We start from the raw sequence: 17,818 nt of genomic DNA, 5'->3' as shown, positions 1-17,818 counted from the left end.
CCTTGAGGGGTGCAGTTTTAGAATGGTGTCACTTTTGGGTATTTTCTGTCATAAAGACCTCTCAAAGTGACTTCAAATGTGATGTGGTCCCTAGAAAAATGGTTTTGTACATTTTGTTGGAAAAATGAGAAATCGCTGGTCAACTTTTAACCCTTATAGCTCCATAACAAAAAAAATTTTGGTTCCAAAATTGTGCTGATGTAAAGTAGACATGTGGGAAATGTTATTTATTAACTATTTTGTGTGACATGTCTCTCTGATTTAAGGGCATAAAAATTCAAATTTTGAAAATTGCAAAATTTTCGCCAAATTTCCATTTTTTTCACAAATAAACGCAAGTGATATCGAAGAAATTTTACCACAATCCTGAAGTTCAATATGTCACGAAAAAACAGTCTCAGAATCAGTGGGATCTGTTGAAGCGTTCCAGAGTAATTACCTCATAAAGTGACAGTGGTCAGAATTGTAAAAATTGGCCTGGTCATTAATGTGCAAACCACCTTGGGTTGTAAAGGGGTTAAGCAGAGGTACAGAAAAAATCTACATCTTTAAAAAAACAGGATTGTTCTGCGGGACAATGCTCAATCACAGCATTGAAGTCTTCATTGCTCAGTGCCCGGAAATATTTTAAAGATGAAAGACTAATGACATGACTTTTTCCTCACTGGACCTAGACCTTACTGAGAACTTTCGAGCTTTTCTTAAACTCGAGATTTATGGTGAAGGAGAACAGTCCCCTCTCTGATCAGTGTCTGGGACTATGGTTGGTGCTCCCCACAAAGATGAACGTCAACAGAGTAAGAAATGAATGGACTCCATGGATGGATGGCTTATCACTGGTGTTGAGAAGAATGGTGGCTATATTGGTCACTGATATATATTTATTAATTGTCAGAAATGTATTCTATAACAGATGAAAATAAATAATTAAGATGGAAAATTTTCATTTTTCATATAGTTGCATAATAATTCTGGACAGAGATATTCTGCTAAGACAACACCTCACGTTTACTTTGTTAAATATTCAGGTTTCAGGTTTATTACCCTTTGGATTGACCGACAGCACTGGAGATGTGAAATAATAAAAGTAATCATCAAAAATACAAATTATCTAATAATTGTGCACACAGTGTAGAGAAGGTGGTGGAGTTAGAAGAACTTATCTTGGAGTGGTGAGATATAAACAAATAAACCATTAACATATTTTATTGGCTGTACAAAGACTGCTGTTTCTTTATATTGTTAAATTACCTGAATTATTTTATAACTTCCGTAATCCCAACTGATAGCACATAGGTATCTCTGTCTGACCTGAAGATGTATGAAGTGCTCTACCACATTATTGCTTCATACCGGCATCACAATGCTGTTAATTTTTTTTTATTACACAGAATTTTATATATTTTACACCAACTCATCTTCAATTCACTCAGATTCACACAATATGAGATACTAATAATTTATCTATATAATTTTCCTATAGAAGAATGGATAGAGACAGAAGGAAGATGGTGGAGAGGATATTACACCTCACCCCAGAGATCCTCTTCCGGCTTACTGGAGAGGTGAGAGATTCTGATGACGTCAAATTACATCATTCTTATATATGGGAATAACAGATGGACAGAACTGGAGAGGTGAGGACTCTGGAAATGTCTGGAGGGAGATTTATTAATGTGTCTCTCCATAACCAGGATTACACAGTAGTGAAGAAGACCTCTAGTGAGCGCTGTCAGGACCCTGTGTCTGAAGGATGGGGAAGACCCCTGAGCCCAATCACTGGACCTCCACCTCACCCCCTGATACATGAGGACATCAATGACCAGAAGATCCTAGAACTCACCTACAAGATGATTGAGCTGCTGACTGGAGAGGTGACACTGCTGGGAATGCTGGGACATTATACAGTAACGCTATGAAGGGATCGGGGGGATGACGGTATCATTGTATGTGTCAGGTTCCTATCAGGTGTCAGGATGTCGCTGTCTATTTCTCCATGGAGGAGTCGGAGTATTTAGAACTACACAAAGATCTGTACAAGTTCGTCATGATGGAGGTTCCCCAGCCCCTCACATCACCAGGTAATAGACAGGGCTAAATACACATGGCCTATAATTATCTGTATGTAAAGAATGAATTCAGTCCCTGTATGTGTTTCCTCCAGATCTATCCAGTAAGAGGTCAACACCAGAGAGATGTCCCCGTCCTCTTCTTCCACAGGACTGTAAACAAGAAGATCCCAATGTTCCTCAGGATCATCAGGTAGATGGAGAGAAGGTGTCATGAGCTCTCCCCTGTGATGTGTAGATGACTGTGAAGGTCTTGTGTTCAGTCTTGTTTTATCCACCAGTATTATATGTTTTATACTTGTGTAATGAGAACGGTGGAGATGGCAGGATTAGAGCTGATCATAGATGTGACTTCTCCATCTGTCTGTGACTTTTACAATATTTGTTTCAGGGTGAAGATCTGACCCATATTAATACTACAGAGGCATATGTGAGGGATGATGATCGGTGTAAGGAGGAGATTCCTACATATGACTACCCAGGTGAGTAGTAACCACTAAATGCAAAGAAGCCACAGATTCTTCTCAAGTACCGGCTGTGGCTGCTTTATCAGTGGTGTAGTGCTGTTGTGTCACAATTGTGTGATCACTATTTTACCTCTAGACCACAACATTTTCCTCCATCCAAAAATGTTCACATTACTTTTTGTAATTGTGAAAGACCTTTTCTGTAGGACTTACAAACTTGAGGATCCACCTACCCCCTGGGATTAGAAGACACTGACCCTTACCTGCCCAGATCTGTAAACTACAAAGCCAAATGACAGCGTACATAGAATGTGCTGACAAGTGAGAAAATCAGTTGAAGAGAAAGTGGAGGGTAATGATGCTGTTGGCTTCCTAGATCCCTGATATCTTATTGGATGAATCTACCTTCTCTCCCTTCTGTGCTGCTGAATGTCCTCATATGGTCCCTACAAGACCAGGTCCAGTCTCCCTGACCTAACTTAACTTTTATGATCGACAACATTAAATGTGCAGTGAGGGCCAAGTGGGAATTTCTGTACAATAACAACAGAGTTTCCCTTTATGCTGACTTTTCAATATCTTTTAAAACTAACTAACTTCAAACAGGATTGTGATAAACTATACAGAAAACATTACACCTGTGCCATGATATATCTCTAAGCTGTGCGTGGCTGATGGCTGTAATATACATTTATTCACGCCTGCAGGAGATGTGGTGGCATGGCTCCAGCCCTGGTTTCATGGATTCACTCCACGTCATAAATTACATTATGTTTTCAGTCCTAAGGAATTCAGATTACTGCTCAATCTCTCCTGAAATGGGGGCGCTAATACTTTCTCTACTCTTCTGGTCAGGACTCATAGTAGCTCCAATGGTCCACCATAAATGAGTGCAACTCCGATTTAGTATTGGAGCTCTCCCCTCTTACATATGTTGTTGTTTGGGATGTAACATATCTTTTATTCTGTCTTTTTTTTACAGGTTCATTCTGTATGATAGCTTTATTGTGGTGGGATCAGTCACTAAATGAGCCGGGGTCACAACAGGAAACAAATACACAAGCCGGGAGCTGAGCACAGAGGACTGAACCAGAGGAGAACAAGGCTGTATCTGGCAGCTTCCGGCAATATGCTTCCAGCTTTAGTAGGGTGCGGTGCTTTCCAAATGGCTGAAGCAGGGAGCAGATTACTCCAGCTGGACAGCACACACACCCATACTGCCAGACTGGATGGTACTACTGGTCCCAGTCACCCTAATCTTAGTGGCTGGACAGAGCCTGCGCCGCCCAGAGCTTCTGATTTTGACGTCTCCTCCATCACCAGCGCCACCTGCAGGATGAATAAGGCGGCTCCTGGTGAGAGAAGCAGACGTCGCAGGAGCAGATCCCAGAGGAGATGGGACCCACCATTTGCAGAAGCCCTAATGTGACCAAATTGCAGAAAACCAGAGCAGTAGAAATCCCCATAAAGTGACTCCATTTTGGAAATTATAACCCTCAGTGATATAATCTATAGGAGTAGTGACTATTTTGACTCCACAGGCACTTTCCGGAAATTAGCACGCAGTGGATGATGGAGAGTGAAAATTACAAATATATAATTTCATTACCCAACACATAGTGCCCAGATTGTGCTCCAGGAGACACACACCATAAATTAAGTGGGTTCTTCTCACTATAGTAATGCCAAATACATGGATGATAAATGTGGTTTGGGCGCAAGGCTCAGTAGCGGAGGGGAGATTTGATTTTGGCAGAGCGGATATTGCTGGATTGGTTTATTGATGAGTAGAAGCTTTTATTGGTATAATTTTCACGTACATAACATTTTTTGATGGCTTCTTATTCCATATTTTGGAGGCTGAATGAATAAACAGTTGAACACTACGCTCCACTGGTTTATTCTTTGAGGTTTTTAATTAGACTGTGAACTGTCATTCTGTCAATAACTTGTCATTTCTACAGACATTTTAAGAAGAAATGTTCAAAAATATAAATTGAAGGATATTTTATTCAAAGTTAATAATTGTTTTTTTTTCTTGGCAGATGACTGTACCAGGAGATCAGAGGGACAGGAGATTTTTAAATCGGATGATCTTGAGATCCCACAGGATACAATTGAAGTGAATATGATTACTCCAGATATACCATCATCCATTCACAGCAAAGATCTGTCATCTGATCCTTTGAAACAGGTCCTGTCTTCTGATTCATTACTGACTACTAAGGAAAGTCAAAATAAAAAAATAAGCATTAAACAACAAACTGCTCATAAAGGAAAGAAGTCATTTTCACTTTCAGAAAATGAAAATAGTTTTACCCTCGAAAAGTCTATTCTTAAACATCAAAAAATTCACACAGTGGACAAGAGATTTTTTTGTTCCAAATGTGGGAGATGTTTTAACCAGAAATCAGATTTTGTGAAGCACCAGAGAACTCACACAGGGAAGAAGCCTTTTTCATGTTCAGAATGTGGGAAATGTTTTAACCAGAAATCAGATTTTGTGAAGCACCAGAGAACCCACACAGGGGAAAAACCTTTTTCATGTTCAGAATGTGGGAAATGTTTTAACCAGAAATCAGCTGTTGTTATACACCTGAGAACCCACACAGGGGAGAAGCCTTTTTCATGTTCAGAATGTGGGAAATGTTTTAGACATAAATCAGTTTTGGTTAACCACCAGATAGCCCACACAGGGGAGAAGCCTTTTTCTTGTTCAGAATGTGGGAAATGTTTTAGCCATAAATCAGTTTTGGTTAACCACAAGAGAACCCACACAGGGGAGAAGCCTTTTTCATGTTCAGAATGTGGGAAATGTTGTAACCAGAAATCAGATTTGATTAACCACCAGAGAACCCACACAGGGGAGAAGCCTTTTTCATGTTCAGAATGTGAGAAATGTTTTAACCAGAAATCAGATATTGTTGTACACCTGAGAACCCACACAGGAGAGAAGCCTTTTTCATGTTCAGAATGTGGGAAATGTTTTAGCCATAAATCAGTTTTGGTTAACCACCAGAGAACCCACACAGGGGAGAAGCCTTTTTCTTGTTCAGAATGTGGGAAATGTTTTAACAATCAATCGGTTTTGATTAATCACCAGAGAACCCACACAGGGGAGAAGCCTTTTTCATGTTCAGAATGTGGGAAATGTTGTAGCCAGAAATCAGATTTGATTAACCACCAGAGAACCCACACTGGGGAGAAGCCTTTTTCATGTTCAGAATGTGAGAAATGTTTTAACCAGAAATCAGATTTTGTTAAGCACCAGAGAACTCACACAGGGGAGAAGCCTTTTTCATGTTCAGAATGTGGAAAATATTTTGATCGTAAAATTATTCTTGATGGCCACAAGAGAACTCACACAGGGGAGAAGCCCTTTTCCTGTTCAGAATGTGGGAAATGTTTTAACCATAAATCAGCTTTGGTTAATCACCAGAGAACTCACACAGGGGAGAAGCCTTTTTCATGTTCAGAATGTGGAAAATGTTTTAATCGTAAAATGATTCTTGATAACCACAAGAGAACTCACACAGGGGAGAAACCTTTCTCATGTTCAGAATGTGGGAAATGTTTTAACCAGAAATCAGATTTGATTAAGCACCAGAGAACTCACACAGGGGAGAAGCCTTTTTCATGTTCAGAATGTGGAAAATGTTTTAATCATAAAATTATTCTTGATAATCACAAGAGAACTCACACAGGGGAGAAACCTTTTTCATGTTCAGAATGTGGGAAATGTTTTAACCAGAAGTCAGATTTGATTAATCACCAGAGAACTCACACAGGGGAGAAGCCTTTTTCATGTTTAGAATGTGGAAAATGTTTTAATCGTAAAATGATTCTTGATAACCACAAGAGAACCCACACAGGGGAGAAGCCCTTTTCATGTTCAGAATGTGGGAAATGTTTTAACCAGAAATCAGCTTTGGTTAAGCACCAGAGAACCCACACAGGGGAGAAGCCTTTTTCATGTTCAGAATGTGGGAAATGTTGTAGCCAGAAATCAGATTTGATTAACCACCAGAGAACCCACACTGGGGAGAAGCCTTTTTCATGTTCAGAATGTGAGAAATGTTTTAACCAGAAATCAGATTTTGTTAAGCACCAGAGAACTCACACAGGGGAGAAGCCTTTTTCATGTTCAGAATGTGGAAAATATTTTGATCGTAAAATTATTCTTGATGGCCACAAGAGAACTCACACAGGGGAGAAGCCCTTTTCCTGTTCAGAATGTGGGAAATGTTTTAACCATAAATCAGCTTTGGTTAATCACCAGAGAACTCACACAGGGGAGAAGCCTTTTTCATGTTCAGAATGTGGAAAATGTTTTAATCGTAAAATGATTCTTGATAACCACAAGAGAACTCACACAGGGGAGAAACCTTTCTCATGTTCAGAATGTGGGAAATGTTTTAACCAGAAATCAGATTTGATTAAGCACCAGAGAACTCACACAGGGGAGAAGCCTTTTTCATGTTCAGAATGTGGAAAATGTTTTAATCATAAAATTATTCTTGATAATCACAAGAGAACTCACACAGGGGAGAAACCTTTTTCATGTTCAGAATGTGGGAAATGTTTTAACCAGAAGTCAGATTTGATTAATCACCAGAGAACTCACACAGGGGAGAAGCCTTTTTCATGTTTAGAATGTGGAAAATGTTTTAATCGTAAAATGATTCTTGATAACCACAAGAGAACCCACACAGGGGAGAAGCCCTTTTCATGTTCAGAATGTGGGAAATGTTTTAACCAGAAATCAGCTTTGGTTAAGCACCAGAGAACTCACACAGGGGAGAAGCCTTTTTCATGTTCAGAATGTGGGAAATGTTTTAACCAGAAAGCGCATCTTAATAGCCACCAGAGAACTCACACAGGGGAGAAGCCTTTTTCATGTTGAGAATGTGGGAAATGTTTTAATTGTAAAATGATTCTTAAGAGACACAAGAGAACCCACACAGGGGAGAAGCCTTTTTCCTATTCTTTTTTTTTTAATCCAAGACATTTTTATTGAGATTTTTTCATTAGTTTTTTTTTACAAAACAATAAACCAGTACATACAATAATAAAATAACATACCATAGGGATGAGATACATGCATCTCTCCTATATATCCTTATAGCTTGCCCATTACCGTCTGATAACTTGCAGTTACTATATCTAACAATTAACATTCTACATTCTTGAAATCTCTTATATAACCATAATATTGTAATAAACATTATAATCCTATACACATATAGGTGTGCTATATTACCCATACCACATGTTAGAGAATTCCAATACACATTACAATGAAACATTAGACCTCGCCAATACCCCCCTTCCCCCATAAGTCATTGTCTCTCCTACAATATCCCCCTTGATGGCATTCCAGGTGTTTCCAACCATAAGCCCCATATTTTCTCATATGTATTCATTGAGTTTTGTTTTTTATATACCCCTTTTTCTAATCTGATAATATTATTTATCCTATTTTTGCGTTCACTAATTTCTGGAGGCGAGGGGTTAATCCATTTGGATGCAATATGTCTCCTAGCTTGAAATAAAATATGTGAAATCCCTATTGACATTGGGTTAAATTCCATATCATCCTCTAATATACCTAATAGGCATTTTTTGGGGTCTGGTTGAATATCTATTTTATATACCCTCTTTATAATAGACAGAACTCCTTTCCAGTATTTACCTAACTCCCGGCATTCCCATAGCGGATGTAATAGGCCCGCAGCATCCATTTTACATCCTGGACATTCAGCCGCAGTCCGGTATCCTATGTTACATAGGAATCTAGGCGTCTTATATTTCCTATGTATTAATATGATCTGGGAAAATCTCTGAGCCTCATTTAAAGATAATTGGGGAACCAGTTCTAATACCGCTCTCCATTGATCCTCAGAAATTGGACCTATATCTCCATCCATTTTTGTCTAGCTGGAGAAGGAAATTTTGTTAAATAATTATCAAGAAGGACTCAATAAAATATCAGAAATATGACCCTTAGTATTTCCCTTCTCTAATACCAACTTAACAAAAGTATTATTTTCTACCCAAAAGGGCGTCCATCTTGATTGTGCATTAAATGAATGCCGAAACTATAGATATTTATACAATTGTTTATTTGTCATCGCAAATCCCCCCTTTAATTGATCAAAGGACTTAAGTATTCCTTCAGACAATATGTTTTATATCATATATACGTGTTATATTGTATATATTCCTTTATCCACTCAACTCCGGAATCCCTCTAATTTATAGACCTCTGCATATTTATTATTAAACCATATAGGTGTAGATTCATTGCAGTCTCCTATTTCCATTATATCTTTACCCCTATCCCAGACCTTGTAGAGTAGAGCAAGTGTAGGGTATATTGATTTCTTGTGTGCGAGGTCATTCAGTTCAACTATATGAATAGGAATATTCCACGGTGTTCCTGAGGTAATTAACCGCTTAATACTATTTGGGTTTGCAGCGCTTTGCCACCCACCCAAATGTTGCAATTGCGCTGCCATATAATACAGTGGGGCAAGAAAGTCTTTAGTCAGCCACCAATTGTGCAAGTTCTCCCACTTAAAAAGATGAGAGAGTCCTGTAATTGACATCATAGGTAGACCTCAGCTATGAGAGACAAAATGAGAAAACAAATCCTGAAAATCACATTGTCTGATTTGGAAAGAATTTTTTTTCAAATTTTGGTGGAAAATAAGTATTTGGTCAATTGCAAAAGTTCATCTCAATACTTTATTATATATCCTTTGTTGGCAATGACAGAGGTCAAACGTTTTCTGTAAGTCTTCACAAGGTTGGCACACACTGTTACTGGTATGTTGGCCCATTCCTCCATGCAGATCTCCTCTAGAGCAGTGATGTTTTGGGGCTGTCGCTGGGCAACACGGACTTTCAACTCCCTCCAAAGGTTTACTATAGGGTTTAGATCTGGAGACTGGCTAGGCCACTCCAGGACCTTGAAATGCTTCTTACGAAGCCACTCCTTTGTTGCCCTGGCAGTGTGCTTGTCATGCTGAAAGACCCAGCCATGTTTCATCTTCAATGCCTTTGCTGATGGAAGGAGGTTTGCACTCAAAATCTCACGATACATGAGCCCATTCATTCTTTCATGTACACGGATTAGTCGTCCTGGTCCCTTGGCAGAGACACAGCCCCAAAGCATGATGTTGCCACCCCCATGCTTCACTGTAGGTATGGTGTTCTTTGGATGCAACTCAGCATTCTTTCTCCTCCAAACACGACAAGTTGTGTTTCTACCAAACAGTTCTACTTTGGTTTCATCTGACCATATGACATTCTCCCAATACTCTTCTGGATCATCCAAATGCTCTTTAGGAAACTTCAGATGGGCCCAGACATGTAATGGCTTAAGCAGAGGGACACGTCTGGCACTGCAGGATCTGAGTCCCTGGTGGCATAGTGTGTTACTGATGGTAGTCTGTGTAACGTTGGTCCCAGCTCTCTGCAGGTCATTCACTAGGTCCCCCTGTGAGGTTCTGGGATTTTTGCTCACCGTTCCTGAGATCATTTTGACCCAATGGGGTGAAATCTTGTGTGGAGCCCCAGATCGAGGGAGATTATCAGTGGTCTTGTATGTCTTCCATTTTCTAATTAATGCTCCCACAGTTGATTTCTTCACACCAAGCTGCTTGCCTATTGCAGATTCAGTCTTCCCAGCTTGGTGCAGGGCTATAATTTTGTTTCTGGTGTCCTTCGACAGCTCTTTGGTCTTCACCATAGTGGAGTTTGGAGTGTGACTGTTTGAGGTTGCGGACAAGTGTTTTTTATACTGATAACAAGTTGAAACAGGTGCCAGTACTACAGGTAATGAGTGGAGGACAGAGGAGCCCCTTAAAGAAGAAGTTACAGGTCTGTGAGAGCCAGAAATTTTGCTTGTTTGTAATTGACCAAATACTTATCTTCCACCAAAATTTGAAAAAACATTCTTTCTAAATCAGACAATGTGATTTTCAGGATTTCTTTTCTCATTTTGTCTCTCATAGTTGAGGTCTACCTATGATGTCAATTAGAGGCCTCTCTCATCTTTTTAAGTGGGAAAACTTGCATGATTGGTGGCTGACTAAATACTTTTTTTCCCCACTGTATATTAGTGCATTAGGAATCGCCAAAACACCAGATTCCTTGTCACTTTGTAGTTATTCAAATTTTATCCTCGCCGATTTCTTTTTCCATATAAGAGAACGAAACTTGCTATGAATTTTTTGAAAATAGGAATTATGGATCCAAATAGGGGCATTATGCAGAATGTATAAGAGTTGGGGCATCAATATCATTTTTAATAAGTTCCCTCTTCCTACAGCCAATAATGGTAATCTCTACCACACATCTATTTTCTTTTTATACTTTTCCAGAAGAAGATATAGAATCAGTACAATGTAATCCGGAGATCTTATTGTTATATTTATACCCGGTATTAGAATTTCTCAACCGTTTGTATTCGTGTATGTTCTAATATGCTGGAATCAGGGATATCATCAAATGGTAGAATAACCGACTTATCCCGATTAATGGACAGTCCTGACCATTCACCAAACTCTCCAATAATGTTCAGAATAGGATCAATAGACTTCTGTATATCACCTACTGTACATATATAACTGTTTGTGTATTATACAATCACTGTATTTTACGTAGTGTGGGCACCCGCTTCTGCAGTGCTACCATGTAACCAATTGCTGGTGAAATAAAGGTTTTTGACCAAACTCATGTTTGGTGTTTCTGCTTTGGGTTTCTGATTATTCCCAAATGGTCTGCCATTCATATCCTAGCATAGATATGTCACCATCTTATTGGTACTAGACAATTGTCTGATACGTAGATACTTTCCTTTGGTTTGATATATATTATTTGCTTCGTTCAATTTTTATTTTTGTTGTGTTAACCCCTTTACCCCCTAACGTGATTTGCACGTTAATGACCAGGCCAATTTTTACAATTCTGACCACTGTCACTTTATGATGTAATAACTTTGGAACGCTTCAAAGGATCTCACTGATTCGGAGATTATTTTTTGTGACATATTGTACTTCATGATAGAGTTAAAATTTCTTCGATGTGACTTGTGTTACTTTGTGAAAAAATCAGAAATTTGGCGAAATTTGAATTTTCATACCCTTAAATCAGAGATTTATGTCACCCAAAATAGTTAATAAATAACATTTCCCACATGTCTACTTTACATCAGCAAAATTTTTGAACCAAAATTTAAGGGTTAAAATTTGACCAGCGATTTCTCATTTTTCCAACATAATTTAAAAAACCCTTTTTTTAGGGACCACATCACATTTGAAGTGACTTTGAGGAGCCATTATGACAGAAAATACCCAGAAGTGACACCTTTCAGGTGCTTCACAGGAAGTTTTGGAATGTGGAAGAAAACCATGAACATTTAACTTTTTTTCACAAAAAATGTTACTTTAGAAACAATTTTTTTTTATTTTTGAAAAGGTAACAGGAAAAAATGGACCATAAAATTTGTAGTGCAATTTCTCCTGAGCACACCAATACCCCATATGTGGGGAAAAACCTCTGTTTGGGCATATGGCCGGGCTCGGAAGGGAAGGAGCGCCATTTGACTTTTTGAATGTAAAATTTGTTTGAATAATTAGTGGATGCCATGTCACGTTCTGGGAGCCCCTGCTGTGCCTAAACAGTGAAACTCCCCATAAGTGACACCATTTTACAAACTAGACCCCTTAGGGAACTTATCTGGATGTGTGATGAGCACCTTGAACCCCCAGGTGCTTCGCAGAAGTTTATAACATTGAGCCATAAAAATAAAATGTTCACATTTTTCCCACAAAAATGTTTTTCAGCCCCCAATTTGACATTTTCGTAAAGGTAACAGGATAAAATGCACAATACCATTTGTTGTGCAATTTCTCCTGAGTAAGGCGATACTCCATATGTGGGGCAAAACCACGGATTGAGCGCATGGCAGGGTTCGGAAGGGAAAGAGCACCATTTGACTTTCTGAATGTAAAATTTGCTTGTATAATTAGCTGATGCAATGTCGTGTTTGGGAAGTCACTAATGTGCCTAAACAGTGGAAACTGCCAAATTTTGGAAACTAGACCCCTGAAGGATCTTATCTAGATGTGTGGTAATCACCCTGAACCCCTTGGTGCTTCACAGACGAGCCGTGAAAATAAACAAAACTTTTTCCACAAAAATGATCTTTTAGCCCCAAATTTTTTATTTTCACAAGGGTAAGAGGAGAAAATGGACAGCAAAAACTGTTATGCAATTTCTTCTGAGTACGCCGATACCCCAAATGTGGGGAAAAAACACTGTTTGGATGCACGGCAGGTTCAGAAAGGGAGGAGCACTGTGTGGCTTTATGAACGCAAAATTGGCTGGAATCGAGAGCGGACGCCATGTCGCGTTTGGAGAGCTCCATTTTGGAAACTAGACCCCTCAAGGATTTTATCAAGGGGTATAGTGAACATTTTGAACCCAGACGTACGACACAGAATTTTGATAACATTAGGTCATCATATTGAATAAGTTGTCATTAGTTTTGAGCGCAAGTGCTTGCTACTAGAGTTTGCATCGGGTACTCGGGTATGCACCAAGTATCGTGGGTGCTCGAGTGACATGACATGAGTCCTCGCCCCGCATGTTTCATGGTTGTTAAACACCCAAAAAAAACATGCGGAGCTTGCTCGTGTATGGTAGGCAATCCCCATGTGTTTTTTTATTTGCTGTATAACAGCCGTGAAACATGCGGGGCGGAGACTTGAGTATGTAACCCGAGTACCCACGATACTCGGAGCATACCCAAGCACCCGATGCAAACTCAAGTAGCAAGCACTTGCGCTCAACACTAGTCGCCATATCCTCCTCACTTTTTTTTTTCCTTTGGAAAAAATCCCAACCCTAGCACAACCCTAACCTTAAAACAACCCTAATCCTAACCGTAATCCTAACCCCAATCCTAACACAACCCTAACCCTACCCCGAGGGATCCATTCACTATAAAGAGGCAGCAGAGTTACTCTGGACTCTATCTGGCCTCTGTTTAGCCGTGTCCTTTTTTTCAGAGCTTCACAAAACTGTGGCTAACGGCACTTTTATGCAAATCTAATTAAAAGACAGACACCGTGGGATCACAGGCCAGACTGCGTCCACAGTGCCTCCATCTGACTCATTACAGGGAGTCTTCCGCCGGGGGTTCCGTCTGATTTTGATAGCTAGAATTTTTCCATATTTCGACCGACAAAGTCATATAAAGGTTTGTTTTTTGCAGGACAACTTGACGTTTTTATTGGTGCCATTTTCGGGCACATGACATTGTTTGATCGCTTTCTATTTCAATTTTTGGGAGGCAGAATAAACAAAAACCAACAGTTCAGGAATAGCTTTTTTTATGCTGTTCCGCATGTAGGGTGACACCACTGAATTTAAATTCTTGGTGATATTGGACGTTTTTTGATACAGTGGTGGTCAAAAGTATTGGCACCCCTGCAATTCTGTTAGATAATACTCAGTTTCATCCTGAAAATGATTGCAATCACAAATTCTTTGGTTTTATTCTCTTCATTTAATTTGTCTTCAATGAAAAAACACAAAAAGAATTGTCCTAAAGCCAAATTGGATATAATTCCACACCAAACCTAAAAAAGGGGGTGGAAAAAAGTATTGGCACTGTTTGAAAAATAATGTGATGCTTCTCTAATTTGTGTAATTAACAGCACCTGTAACTTACCTGTGGCACCTAACAGATGTTGGCAATAACTAAATCACACTTGCAGCCAGTTAACATGGATTAAAGTTGACTCAACCTCTGTCCTGTGTCCTTGTGTGTACCACATTGAGCATGGAGAAAAGAAAGAAGACCAAAAAACTGTCTGAGAACTTGAGAAACCAAATTGTGAGGAATCATGAGCAATCTCAAGGCTACAAGTCCATCTCCAAAGACCTGAATGTTCCTGTGTCTTCCGTGCGCAGTGTCATCAAGAAGTTTAAAGCCCATGGCACTGTGGCTAACCTCCCTAGATGTGGACGGAAAAGAAAAATTGACGAGAGATTTCAACGCAAGATTGTGCGGATGGTGGATAAAGAACCTCGACTAACATCCAAACAAGTTCAAGCTGCCCTGCAGTCCAAGGGTACAACAGTGTCAACCCGTACTATCCGTCGGCGTCCGAATGAAAAGGGACTGTATGGTAGGATACCCAGGAAGACCCCACTTCTTACCCCGAGGCATAAAAAAGCCAGGCTGGAGTTTGCCAAAACTTACCTGAGAAAGCCTAAAACGTTTTGGAAGAATGTTCTCTGGTCAGATGAGACAAAAGTCGAGCTTTTTGGGAAAAAGCATCAACATAGAGTGTACAGGAAAAAAAAAGAGGCATTCAAAGAAAAGAACACGATCCCTACAGTCAAACATGGCGGAGGTTCCCTGATGTTTTGGGGTTGCTTTGCTGCCTCTGGCACTGGACTGCTTGACCGTGTGCATGGCATTATGAAGTCTGAAGACTACCAACAAATTTTGCAGCATAATGTAGGGCCCAGTGTGAGAAAGCTGGGTCTCCCTCAGAGGTCATGGGTCTTCCAGCAGGACAATGACCCAAAACACACTTCCAAAAGCACTATAAAATGGTTTGAGAGAAAGCTCGGGAGACTTCTAAGGTGGCCAGCAATGAGTCCAGACCTGAATCCCATAGAACACCTGTGGAGAGATCTCAAAATGGCAGTTTGGAGAAGGCACCCTTCAAATATCAGGGACCTGGAGCAGTTTGCCAAAGAAGAATGGTCTACAATTCCAGCAGAGCATTGTAAGAAACTCATTGATGGTTACCGGAAGCGGTATTTTGGCTAAAGGTTGTGCAACCAAGTATTAGGCTGAGGGTGCCAATACTTTTGTCTGGCCCATTTTTGGAGTTTTGTGTGAAATGATCAATGATTTGATTTTTGCTTCATTCTCCTTTGTGTTTTTTCCTTGCAAGCAAATTAAATGAAGATAATAATACCATAGAATTTGTGATTGCAATCATTTTCAGGAAGAAACGGAGTATTATCTGACAGAATTGCAGGGGTGGCAATACTTTTGGCCTCCACTGTATGTGGTGGCGGCTCTGCAGGTGGAGGTATGTGGAGATTCCCCATTACTCTCTATCAGGATGTTCCTCTTCCTTCTATATCACCTCCATACTCCACAGCGCTGTACACACATTATTATCACCGTTGAGCTTGAGGAAGTGAGAGTAGAAGGAGGAGGATATGGCTGATGGACACTCCGGGACTCTGGGCAGCAGAGAGGTGACGTCTGAGCCAGAGAGGTAGATCTGGGTGTCATCAGCGTACAGATGGTGCTGGAAGCCATGGGGATTTGAGCTGTCCCAGGCCAAGGGTATAGATGGAGAAGAGTAGGGGTCCTAGGACAGAGCCTTGGGGGATGCCATCAGAGAGGTGGTGGGATGAGGAGGTAGTGTGGGAGTGGAGACGCTGAATGTGCGGCTGGAAAGGTATGAGGAGATCCAGGATGGGGCGAGGTCTTTGACGCCAAAGGAAGAGAGGATCTGTAGTAGGAGGCAGTGGTCAACTGTGTCGAAGGCAGAGGACAAGTCTAGAAGGAGGAGTATAGAGAACTCCGTTAGCTTTAGCTGTAAGTAGGTCATTAGTAATTTTGGTCAGGGCAGTTTCAGTGGAATGGTGGGGGCGGAAGCCAGATTGTAGGCTGTAGAAGAGCAAGTTAGATGAGAGATGGGGAGAAAGTTTAGCGTGAACATGTTGTTGAAGGAGTTTGGAAGCGAATGGGAGCAACGATATGGGGTGATAGCCTGACATAGCAGTCAGGTTGAGGGATGGCTTTTTGAGGACAGGCGTGATTGTGGCATGTTTGAAAGCAGAAGGGAAGGTACCAGAGGTTAGAGATAGGTTGAAGAGGTGGGTTAGGGCCGGGATAAGTGGGGTAGTGAGGTTGGGGAGGAGGTGGGATGGGATGGGGTCGAGTGCATAAGTGGTGAGGTGTGATTTGGAGAGGAGGTAAGTTCTCCTTCAGTGATGTTGGAGAGGGAGGTAATAGGGGAAGGGAATTGGTCTGGTACACAAAGGGGTTGTGGTGGTGGGAAAATAAAGACTTGCCTTGATTGGTAGATCTGTTTTTTTGAAGTGTGTGGCGAAGTCCTCAGCATGATGTGGCCATCTCTTCATTATTCCTGTCTGAGGTTCATTACAACTTTGAACACCACAATGTGCCCTGGACCAACAGCAGAGAGTAGTATCATAGAAGAGGTTTCCCCTTTCAGTGTTCTGTACACAATCTACGAGCCTGTGTAACAAATACTATAATTAGCATTACTCACCTTTCCCCTGCTCCAGTACCGGCTCTCTGCTGCTGCTCGGGTCTTCTTTATAGGTTGCAGTGGTGATGTCATGTCTTTAGCGTGTGTGACAACCGCAGCCAATCTCTGAGCTCAACGGTTCATACTGAATAAATTGGCATCAGTTCCGAGATCAGTGGTTGATTGCAGCGGTCTAATGCGCTACAGTATGATGTCACCAGGGCTGAAAATTTAGTATCTAACAATTTTTTCGTGTCGCCATTTTCTGAGACCTGTAACTATTATTATTATTTATTATTATAGCGCTATTTTTTCCATGGCGCTTTACATGTGATAGGGATATACATAGCAAAAACATTTACATAATCTTAAAACGAGTCAGTGACTGGTACAGGAGGAGCGAGGACCCTGCCCGCGAGGGCTCACAGTCTACAAGGGATGGGTGAGGATACAGTAGGTGGGGGTAGAGGAGGTCATGCAGTAATGTGGTGGAATGGTGGTTACTGCAGGTTGTAGGCTTGTCGGAAGAGGTAGGTCTTCAGGTTTCTTTTGAAGGCTTCCATGGTAGGCGAGAGTCTGATGTGTTAGGGTACAGAGTTCCAGAGTAGGGGGGATGCACGGGAGAAATCTTGTATGTGATTGTGGGAAGACGAGATAAGAGGGGAGTAGAGAAGGAGATCTTGTGAGGATCGGAGGTTGCGTGCAGGTAAGTACCGGGAGACTAGGTCACAGATGTATGGAGGAGACAGGTTGTGGATGGCTTTGTATGCCATGGTTAGGGTTTTGAACTTTAGTCTCTGAGCAATGGGGAGCCAGTGAAGGGATTGACAGAGGGGGGAGGCTGGGGAATAGTGGGGGGACAGGTGGATTAGTCGAGCAGCAGAGTTTAGGATAGATTGGAGGGGCACAAGAGTGTTGGAAGGGAGGCCACAGAGCACGAGGTTTCAGTAGTCGAGGCTGG

The 17,818-nt window shown here is 40.8% G+C and overlaps 1 protein-coding gene across 1 annotated transcript in view; it reads left to right on the top strand.

Moving 5' to 3' along the window:
- LOC141191644 (uncharacterized) overlaps positions 1 to 9,064 on the top strand; it is a 29,384-nt gene extending 20,320 nt beyond the window's left edge. The window contains exons 2-7 of the mRNA XM_073661582.1: positions 1,484 to 1,565; positions 1,695 to 1,874; positions 1,958 to 2,081; positions 2,165 to 2,262; positions 2,461 to 2,551; positions 4,582 to 9,064. Of these exons, the coding sequence (XP_073517683.1) occupies positions 1,488 to 1,565; positions 1,695 to 1,874; positions 1,958 to 2,081; positions 2,165 to 2,262; positions 2,461 to 2,551; positions 4,582 to 7,439 (3,429 nt within the window). The 5' untranslated portion in view covers positions 1,484 to 1,487 and the 3' untranslated portion in view covers positions 7,440 to 9,064. The remainder of the gene's footprint in view (positions 1 to 1,483; positions 1,566 to 1,694; positions 1,875 to 1,957; positions 2,082 to 2,164; positions 2,263 to 2,460; positions 2,552 to 4,581) is intronic.
- Positions 9,065 to 17,818: the final 8,754 nt, after the last annotated feature.

The sequence above is a fragment of the Phyllobates terribilis genome, unplaced genomic scaffold (assembly GCF_046119375.1).
Source record: "Phyllobates terribilis strain yellow unplaced genomic scaffold, ASM4611937v1 Scaffold_49__1_contigs__length_9717188, whole genome shotgun sequence".
NCBI lineage: Eukaryota > Metazoa > Chordata > Amphibia > Anura > Dendrobatidae > Phyllobates > Phyllobates terribilis.
The sequence above is the reverse complement of the archived record's forward strand: the minus strand, read 5'-3'. Positions and strand labels throughout refer to the sequence as shown.